The sequence below is a fragment of the Biomphalaria glabrata genome, chromosome 6 (assembly GCF_947242115.1).
Source record: "Biomphalaria glabrata chromosome 6, xgBioGlab47.1, whole genome shotgun sequence".
NCBI classification, from domain to species: Eukaryota; Metazoa; Mollusca; class Gastropoda; family Planorbidae; genus Biomphalaria; species Biomphalaria glabrata.
In genome coordinates, this window is record NC_074716.1 from 25398001 (window position 1) to 25409253 (window position 11253).

The 11253-nt window shown below is 30.6% G+C and overlaps 1 protein-coding gene across 4 annotated transcripts in view; it reads right to left on the reverse strand.

Annotated features, from left to right (window-relative positions):
* The window catches only part of LOC106067773 (uncharacterized), a 72143-nt gene extending 60894 nt beyond the window's left edge, over positions 1 to 11249 (reverse strand). For all 4 annotated transcript variants that reach the window (XM_056032360.1, XM_056032358.1, XM_056032361.1 and 1 more), the window contains exons 1-8: positions 11185 to 11249; positions 4924 to 5108; positions 4444 to 4602; positions 2634 to 2735; positions 2369 to 2482; positions 2189 to 2272; positions 1628 to 1710; positions 1335 to 1446 (exon numbers count right to left, since the gene is read on the reverse strand). In XM_056032360.1, the coding sequence (XP_055888335.1) occupies positions 1335 to 1446; positions 1628 to 1710; positions 2189 to 2272; positions 2369 to 2482; positions 2634 to 2735; positions 4444 to 4602; positions 4924 to 5108; positions 11185 to 11200 (855 nt within the window). In that variant the 5' untranslated portion in view covers positions 11201 to 11249. The remainder of the gene's footprint in view (positions 1 to 1334; positions 1447 to 1627; positions 1711 to 2188; positions 2273 to 2368; positions 2483 to 2633; positions 2736 to 4443; positions 4603 to 4923; positions 5109 to 11184) is intronic.
* Between the last annotated feature and the right edge of the window lie 4 nt (positions 11250 to 11253).

Sequence of the window (11253 nt, forward strand, 5' to 3'; positions counted from 1 at the left end):
AGCTTTATCAAGATTGGTCAAGCGGTTTTGATGTCTATAAGTAACATACATACATACATACACCTCACATTCTACTTTATAATATAGATTATTGAATATTCACAGTTTCCCCATTCATTTGCCACTAAAACAAGATTTGAAAGTCTTATTCCATACATAGTAGCTATGCTTTGCTAGATTTAGAAAGTTGTAATAGCCAATATATTCATTGTATATATATATATATATATATATATATATATATATATATATATATATATATATATATATATATATATATATATATATATATAGTTCATTCTCTCTATCTATACATATACTTGGATGGTTGCATACAGACATAAAAATATTGTTAGTTAGTGACTACAGAAAGAAAAAAAAATCCCAGTTATGACCCTTGAATAGAAACAGAAATTATTTTTATTTTAGTACTGTACTGAACAACTTGATAAATAACATTGTAAAAATTCAACAAGTATTGTTAGAAAATATTTATAAGTTCTTTATCTTAACACACTAAATAAATAAATAGTGTGCAGCTAATCTACAATATTTGCTTAACAATAGTGTCCCAGCCCCAAAAAAATCTGTTGCTAAACAAATCTGAATATCAGGGATTTTTTCAACCTATCTTCAAGTAACATGCTGTCTTTTTCTTCTTGTAAATACTTAGTGTTGGTATACACAGTACTAATAGTTTTACAGTGTACAGCAGTTATTTTGTATGTTTGTGATATCCAAATAATTGTTTGACTGCATTTCATACATTAATTATGCTACCATGTACTGTAATATTCAAAGTAGCTGTTAACATTTTAATTAAATATGCATTTAGAATGTATACTGTATTAATTTCTCTATGCTTTAAATGTAAAAAAAAAAAAAAATTCCTTTTCAATACCCTTACTTTACAGGTAAGGTAAGCCTCAGCTTACAAAATATTGTTCTATTAACATAAATAAGTTATTACATTATAGAACAATATTGCATACAGTAATACAGTACATAATCACACAAAAATATTGGTTGGTTGGCCTTGCAACCCTGTAACTTCAAAGTTTCGGTGTAAAACAAATTCACTTTAAAACAAATGTACATTGTTGTTATGTTTGGCTAGTCACAAAACAAAAGTATTTAATATTTTTTAGAACAATAAAATAAATACTTCTATATAATGGTGATCTATCAAAAAAAATTTAATAAGATTTTAAAATTTTCAAATCCTAATCTGATGGAAAACTTATGTCAAAAAAAAAACAAAGATAAAATAAACCAAAGAAATGTATTCCAATTAAAAAATAATAAAATATAACAAAATGAGACTTTATACTTACTTGCAGCACCGTTAACGGAAACATTTCAGTTAAATACTCCACTAGTTTCTGATGTTCGTCATGATGAAACTGACAAACTTTGCCCTGAGAATACAAAGTCTCTGCTTGAAACCTTGAAATAAAAACAAAACCATGGTTCATGTCTGTAACGAAGTAGATTTTATAATGAAGAATATTGAAATGACTTATTTGTTTAAAATTTTTACATATAAAACATATTTTATTTTTGCATAAGGAAATACAATTTATGAAGAAGCATGTTTAGTCATTTATCTGGATTGTGCTGATGTTACCTTTCTTTTTCAGTTACTTTTGAGCCATCAATGAGTTCCAGAGAAGTGCACCAAGTTAATACAAATGGTCGATAGTCAAATACTGTAAATCCTTGTTAAGTAATAAGTCATTTCTACAAACTATATACTTTGTTATGTTTATAAGTCTTTTTAACATAGCGATGGGAAGACAACATAAAAGAATGGACATAGAGGAATGGAAAAGATAATCATCATATCTTGTTTGGTGCCTCAGTGGTTCAACAGACTAAGGGATAGATGAAGGTGAAATCTTTTACAGAATATTCTTGCTGATACCTACGCTCTGCTAAATTTTAAAGTTTATACGTTCTTTATTAACTAGAAGCATACTTTTGCATTACCCAATGGATATACCCCCTCCACCCAGACTGATCCTACAAACAATACAATAAATTTATACAATTCAATAAAGTGAGCATAAATTATTTATACAATACAATAAGTACACATTATCTATAGAGAGTTTTTTTTAATGTGTTTTTTTTTTTAATCTGTGTAGATATCATATAACAAATATGTTCATATTTTTTGTTAAGGATATTGCTTATCTTCATTGCTCAAAACACAAGGATTATTTGCAAGTGACAATTGTTTCAGGTTAGATAGCATGGCCAGGTGACAGATCTAAAATTGAGACATACAATATAATATCATGAAAGTTGTGAAATAATTTAAGCTAACAAAAATTGTGTCTTTAAAAAAAAAAAAATGAAAAGTTACCTCATTTAAATTATAAACACTGTTATCAGCTAGTGATAAAATTTCCAAGTTTGTTGGTAAGCAAGTACCTGCTGGCTTCAGTGAGGAAATGTTATTACTATGCAAAAGAAGTGTCTGATAAAAAAATAAAAATTATTTGTTAAGGGGAAAAAATCCTTTTTGTTTAAAAAAACAGTGAATTAAAACCAAAAATAAAATCTATGAAGTACTAAATTAAAAGTTTTGTTAGTCTAACTTTTAGTAACTTAACATAAATCTAGTTTACCTTCAAATTTTCTAAATTGGAGATATCAGAGAACTGTGTAATTGCATTGTCTGACAGATCCAAGTAATGTAGATATTTACCTCTTGGTAAATGTTCAATGACCTAATAGAATGTATTAAGCTTTGTGGTTTAAAAACAAATGAAGTCTTAAAAATTTATTTTTTGAATATCTTTTGAATGTATAAAGATGATTTTTAAAATGTAAAAGAAATAAATTATTTTTAAACTAGGATCATCAAAAGTAACATCAGAGATACAAGAGTTGTAAATATCCAAAGAGTTTATAGACTAGGTTTAACTGAACAGAAACATCATCTGCCCTATAGACAACATGGTCTGAAAGGGAGGAACTTTTTTTTACTTAACTTGATCACACACACACACAAAAACATGCACATTGCTAAATGATATTTTATTCCCTAGTCTAGTATTCTAGAACCCCTTTCAGACCTATATCAATATTTTATTCTCTACTAAGAACTAATTTAATATTCCTATTGAGCGGTGTATAATTCAGAATGTATTTTTCTTCATAGTCTTCATCCTGGATTGCAAGACCACTTTGACACGGTAATTTTCTAACACTAAATTACAAGACTCTAAAATTTTGAAAAGAATAAGAAATTAACACCATCTTTTGTGGCTGAGATAACCATTTTAATTCTGCTAGACACATTACAATTCACAGATATCAAAAAGTATACTTACAAAATATTATATAGTGAAACAAACAAATATTTGGGCACATAAACATGAACCACTCACAAAACCTAACTTATTTCAAATAATAATAATGTTGTGATAATATGTTATGTTAAGAGGAATGGAGAAAGACGTTTGACAAATCTTGCATGGTGCCCCAGTGGTCCAACAGGCTAAGGGGTAGGTAAGGTACAAGAATGATATAAGAATCATTATAAATTATCTAATAATAAAATAAATTTAAGAACGCCCATTGGAGGTTAAAAAAATTAAACAATGCCAAGAACGCTAAACTGAACTCAATGTTTCCAGGTAAATAAAAGAAAAGTATTGAGCTATGATTTTAACAATACTTAAACATGTGGCAATCTCCTTTATTACCACTAGTTACTGTATTTTCATATAACTCACTGGTTATACAAACAAATGGCAGCTGCACAGGGCATACAAAGATGCAGGGTTTACACAATTTATTTTAATGATAAACATAGCAGAACAGAAACTATGAGCATACCAGTGGGTCTTTATACCTCCTATAGTTCGCTGTGTGGTTGTGAAATGTACATAGAAAAACTTTATGAAGATCTCATTATAAACCTCAACAAAGCAATTAGCACCAATGTGGTAGAGAATCTTTAATATACCAGTAATCAATTGTGACAAGTAAGTAAGTAAGCAACTAAACTAATTTGCAGATACTGGTCATGTCAAAGTATGCACATATGAGGTATATAAGGGTGCAGGCTGAATGATTTTGTTTTTACTTATTTTGTCATTTGTGCGGGATATTTACATATGCAGGGTATATGCTCGAAAATATGGTAGTTGATCATTTGTTATAAATAAAGTTTTTTTAAGTTATAGAGTGGAAGTCTAATGCTTAGTCCACTTTGAAATTGTTTTGTGCTATAAATGGAAGAGCTTAGAAAATGTTATATCTGCAGTGCTAAAAAGGTGACCAAAACTTATCATATATCTTGGAAAAAACATAGCGTATAAACACTTTTGTACATCAAAATGCTAACTATTTATAGTTTTTTCACCATGTATGAAAATCTCCAAGAAGCTTAACTTTAAAAAAAAAATGTTAAGCAGTATAGATACTTACTTTGATTGAGTTCGATGACAGATCAAGCCACTTAAGCTGAAATAGCTCCTCTAGACCTTCAATGGCCACAATACTGTTGTTTGAAAGACTCAACACTGTAAGGGCAGTGAGTGTTTGTAGACCACCCATACGCACAATATGGTTATTGCAAGCAGAAAACTGATGAAGAAAAAATAGACATCAAAGCAAATTTGTTGTATCTCCAATATTGATTGATTATTTATCAATACACATTTTTCTAACTGTTTTTATACTGTCTTGGTTTCTAGATTTAGAAGAAATTATTCTAACTTGATAAATAAACATGTTGATAAATTAACAGATTGCATTTGTAATGGAACAAATTGTAATGGAACAAAAACAAAATTATTTGCAGATGACTGCCTAGTATATAGAACAGTATAAACAACAAATACTGAAATATTATACATAAAAATATGATTAATTACAAAATATGTGTATATATATTATAAAAATTACCTGTGTTAAAAATGTACACTTGTCCAACCCATCTAATTTTGACAAGTTATTATTATCCAAAATCAGAATGTCTGGTTTATCTTCGTCCTTAAGCTGTATGCTGTTTAGTCCTTGATCTCTAAGATCCATTAACTCTTTCCTCTCTTCTACATCAGTTTCTTCTTGATTGGCCATTGTATACAAAACTAATTTTAAAACAAATAAAAGTGAACGTTTCATTGAGAAGAAGTCACGATAACCAAAATAAACTAAATACAACAAAAGAATAAATAAACATAAACAAGTGATAGAAAAAAAGAATACTTTTAAAAAACAAAGCTTATCTAAGGGGAGGAACCATTAATAACTTCCATTTATCTGAAAATTATGGGATTTCTCTCCCTTTCTGTAATATATAAAACAAAATTAATTAATTAGTACTATATGATTAACTAAATAATTAATCACCAACAATTAACTAATTGCTTAATTTTTTATTGATTCATGTCTTTCAGGTTTAATGAACAATTGTTTTTTAACTTGATTAGAGAATGGAAAATGGGAGAAAAAGCATGTTCAAACTTTTTAACAGACAGACAGACTGAGTGAGTTGATATAAGCTTTGTAAAAATCATAACTAATATATTGTTTAGTGAGCCTTTTCCCAATGTTGACATTTTGTTCAGTGTAAATGCATGTTCAAAACAAAGTAACATTAAACTACACATGGCAATGCACTCTATGACATAAAGTAGTAGAAATGTGGTTATGTTTTCTATACCCTATTTCTTTGATTTTTCAATCTATATATAAAAATTCTCTTCTTCCCTCAAGAGTTTAAACAAGAAGTAAAGGAAATATCACTCTCTTATTTCTGCGGATAGTCCATGAGAAAACAAGAGTAGTATTTACACTACGGATGACTGGCTGCGCGCTTGAATTTCGTTTAAATTTATCAAACCCTGCCCGATCCCATCCCCCTTTGTCCAGCGGGAGGTTTGGACTAGGAACTAATCCAAGTAAAATCTACTATCTATATATATATATATATATGTAAATATACAAACAAACATTTTACAAACACTAAATAGCAAGGCCGGACTTACGCATTGTGAGGCCCTATTCGAAACGGATTTCACTGGGCCAAGTTTGGGCAGGGAAGCGGATAATAAGTGAAATTTAAGAGTTTGTATTAGAAAATAAATTTGTCTATGCATTTTATTCATTCTTTACTATGTACAGAATTGCTTTACGAGCCTTGCGTATAGCAAAGTCATACAGTATATCATAATTCTGTTTCCTACATAGAATTACCAAATGTTTCAATCTATCTTTGAGAATTGTTGACCTCCAGGTAAATTGACATGAGGGCACGGGAAATCTGTTTTAAGTTAAAAATGGTTTAATTTAATAATTTATACACCTTGAACTAGCGCGGGTCCTATAAAAGTGCGGATCCTTTGAAAGTGGGGGCCCACTGCAGTCGCATAGATTGCAGTGGCCTAAGACCAGCTATGCAAAATAGCGGCGTATGTTACGCCGCCGGTCATCTAGTTCTTTTTATTTTGCTATTCTTTAATTGGGTGTGCTACATTTTGCTAGCATTTTACAAACTTAATACCCATATAAGCTATATAAAACAAAATACCAGATTTCAGTATTATGACCTAAGATGGCTAGAATCTATTTAGGACTATTTAATTCTAATCAGTTCAATGTCCCATTTTACATTGAAAGGATTTAAAAATTAAGACTGATGTCAGTCTAAGAAAACCTATACAATGCTATGCTTTTTTTTTTTTTTTTTTTTAAGTTTAATCTAAAATTAATAGACTAAATTAATGTAGATCTCTATCATTTATCCTACTTTTAAAGCATGTCAAAATTTAAAGCTATTTTTAAAACTAAAAACATTACTATAAATAGAGAATAGACTATATTTAATAATTATATATATATATTTTAAGCTAGATTCCTTTATTAGTGAATCTGTCACAGTAAGTTTAAGTGTATATTAAATGTAAATACTCTTAATGCTCAGTTTTATGATTTGTTAAGATCTTAAACACATCCTTTTCTAGATCTAATCATAACTCTTTTTTAAAAAACTTTAAAAGGTTTAGGTTATTTTCATTATTTAACATCTGCATTTAAAACTGCCATATCTGTTAGAGCTTAGATAAAGTTAAAGTTAAGTTACTATAAATCTCAGTTTTATAAGTCTTATGGCCATTAATAAATGACCTATCAAATCGCTTTAGATCAGGAATAAAAGTTAGACTATTGGCAGTTGATCATGTAATATATAGAACAATGAAAACAATTTTTTTTAAAAGTAAATTTTACAAACAGAATTAGAAGAATTACAGAAATGGGAATAGCCGTCTTAGTAGTAGTGACAGTCTAGATGTATATATATATATTTAATATATAGTCATGTTAATAAATCCTATACGCTTAAGCGAGCAATTCTTGCATGCATATATATATATATATATATAAATTTTATTTCAAAAACGTCTCTAACAATTTTCTTAAAAATTGCAAGGTATGTGCATATTAGTGCGAAAAAAATTATCATCTCATTGGCCACATCGGGAAAACTCGAGGTCGACCGTTATATCGATTTGAAAATGTCTCATTATCAAAAAATTAATTTTGGCTAGAATGTTTTATGAATGAAATTTTCTATGTGACGTCAAAGGGAAAAAAACTTGACACCGCTTACGTCACTAGGCCCAAAGCAGTACACTAAGACATTTCTTTGCAAACAAGAACAAGTTTTAATGAATCCATTGGCATAATTAAACATTTGCACACCGTCTTATTGTAGATTGATCTATTATGAAACTATGTCGATGTATGATTAGTTATTGTGCTTTAAAGGCTTTATAAATTGTTTACACTTTAATTGCGTAGACCTGTAGGTAAGTTTTAATTTGTTGTTATTTTGCTGGTGAATTATTGCAATGTGTTCAAACTTGGAAGTCTACTGTTCCATACCAAAATAAAGGAAATGGTCATAACACAGCTTCTCTACAACTTACTTGCACACACTGAACATGATACCCAGGGCCGGCCCTAATTTTTGTAGGGCCCTATGTGAAATGGATTGCGCATGGCTCAGTCAGGGTAGGTATAAGGATAATAAGTGAAAATTAAAATTTGTATTAGAAAATAAATTTGTCTTTGCATTACATTTTTATTAAATGAAAGCTGACAATGCCGTTTTTTTATAGCGCGCGTAGAATTGGCGTTTACCATTTTGATTGACACCCCAAAATGACACAATGTTGTCTATTTTAAGGACATTTTTTAAGTTTTCAGGAGATTTCAATAATTTCAGGAAATTGCCAGACTGTTAGTTTATTTTGCAATTTCTGGAGATTCCCGGAAGCTCCTTGAAAATAAGGAGATCATGGGAACCCTGTTATAAGTTACAATTGTTTAATTTAAGAATTTACACCTAGAATTAGCGCGGAGCTTATGAAAGTTTGGGGCCCACTGCGGTCGCATAGGTTGCAGTGGCCTAAGGCCGGCCCTGGTGATATCCAGCTCGCAGTAAACTAATTTTCATTACGCTGCCGCCTCTTTTGGTTTAACCATAGACCTCTGTAAAACGAAAGTCATGTTCCAGAAGTCACCCAATAAAATCTACTCAGCCCCAAAGATCAACGCGAATAGGCATCCCTTAATGTGGTAGACAACTTCACATATCTGGGAACCATAGTATCAAATGACGCTTTGCATTAAACTACTTTAAAGAGAGGTTGATATGTGATCAGGGTTAGTTGTGCTTTTAGACGCCTCCAAGCGAGAGTGTGGTGAAATAAATCGCTCCGCCTGCCTACAAAAATCAGTGTCTACCAAACAGTGGTTCTCTCAACACCTCTTTGTGGATCTGAGACATGGGTACTTTATAGACAGCAACTAAGACTTCTTGAACGCCTTCACCAAAGATATGTGCACACCATCATGGAAATATGTTGGCAAGATCGCACTACAAACAGCGATGTTCTTGCGAAATGGTATGAATTAGTCTGACCACCAAGCTGGGCTATTTTACTTTGTTACATGGTGCACGTTTACACTATTAAGTAGAGATTTTGTATCACTTGATGCTTTGTACTAAAGCCATAATGAATATACTAATTGCAATATTAAATTCTGAACATAACCAGTTTAGAAGCTACACTGCAAAAACTTTCTTCCAAGCCAATAATAGCCCAATAGTTTTATGCAAGAGATGCAATGTAAAACGACACGACGTGAACTGTGGTTTTTCTACACTGTTGGGGGGGACTTAAGAGACTTTCTATTCTAATTGTCATGTACATTTACATTGAGAACTAACAGAACGAAAAAACAACTCTTCAGATTGATAGTCATCTGATCAGAGCCAGTAATACTTTTGGACTCCTCCAAGCAAGAGTGTGGCAATATAAATTGTTCCGTCTGCCTAAAAAATCAGTGTCTACCAAGCAGTGGTTCTCTCTACCTCTTTATGTGGATCTTAGACATGGATACTTGACAGAAAGCAACTAACACTTCTTGAACGCTTTCAACAAAGATGTTTGCACACCATCATGGAATACAGTAGCAAGACCGCACTACAAACAGCGATGTTCTACCGAACCCCGGTATGAACTTACAATACTAAGGCAATGTTTCTAAGTCTCTAAGGGAAAAATGCGCCATTTTAGTTTGTTACAAAGTGTATGTTATACCCAATAACGTAAATATTTTGTATCACCTGATGTTTCGTACTAAAGCCATAATTGAAAATTGCAAAATTAAATTCTGAATGTAATCATTTGAGAAGTTACACTGCAAAGACTTTCTATCAAGCCAATAATAGGCCAATAGTTTAATGCAAAAGATTCAATGTGAGATTTGTTTTTTGAGACTACAGGGAGATTTTCTATTCTATGGCATGTACGATGTCATTTAGAACTAAAAGAACACAAAAGCAACACTTCAGATAGGTAGTCCTCTACCAGATCGCTCATTTTCGTCGTTAAAAAAATAAGTTCTGGTAAATATTTTTCATTAATAAATTATTCCTTCGAGCGAGGCTTAGCCACCTGGTACATAGTAGACTAAAACTAGTAGATTCTTGGTAATCATAGCCACAGATTGCCTTCTCTATAAAATAGTGAATAGTCACTGACATCTTACTAGTAATACTACTACTAGATTCTAGACTAGATTTTGTCAGGGGGAGGTATGTCGAGAATGAATGTTAGTTTGATATTTTGGTGTGATTGTTATATCCCCTTGTTATGAATGCGAAGTGTTGCACGTGTTGTGAACTGAGTGATTGAGTCTTCGTTGAATGTGCGAGAGAATGTGTTAGTCAGTAAGGTCTTGCTCCCGGTCCAGGAAGGTTGGACGTTTACTTCCTGGACTGGTGTATTGTGTATTACTATTTCATAAGAGTGATATAATTGTGTGCGTTATCAAGTATTAAAGTATTGTTGATATTCATGAATATAAGGAGTTAGAGTTGATGTATATTAAGTGTTCGTATTTGAGTTAAGCAAGTATTGAATTATAATTGAGTAACCAAGAAAGTACCAAGCAAGTATTATTTGATATTCAAGAAACCCCTAGTGAGCCAAGTTAAGTAACACAACAACACAACAAGACAAGAGACAAGCAGAGCAGAGCAGCAGCAGTATATATATTAAATTCGAACCCTGACAGATTTCAGTGACCAGTCCAGCTGAAAAAAACTCAACCAGATGTCTATAGTCTAGAATTAGATCTAATACTCTATATTTTTGGTAATTTCCGTTAAATTACCTAAACTAAAGATTTAAATTTATTATAAATTATAACTTATAACTAAGCCACTGGCCTGATTATTAATATTATAATAATATATAGACATACATCTATTCATAGAGATTTATTTTGTATTTACTTATTTATTAACTATTATCAAATCAATTCAATAATCATGGTTATTCAGATTAATCATTATTAAATTATTATTAAATATTATAATAGATCTATTTATATTATTATTTATAATATTAAATTTAAAATTAAAATTATTATTATAAAAAAACACATTCTCATTCACATAACAATGATAACATTTGAGTGAGCTGTAAACTTATATTTATCGAAAGAATTAGTATTTTAATTCCTCAAATGATATCGAAATATTTAAAATTTAGAGGGGTTTCCCTAAATAGTGTAATAGTAGACTACTATAATGTCAATTATTATATTATATTGTCATGCACTCATTGTCCGCCTTTATATGTTGTTTACCTTCGAGATCAGCCATATTGAAAAAAAATTATTCCCGGTTTCTTCTATCACGGACAAAATATTATTTTT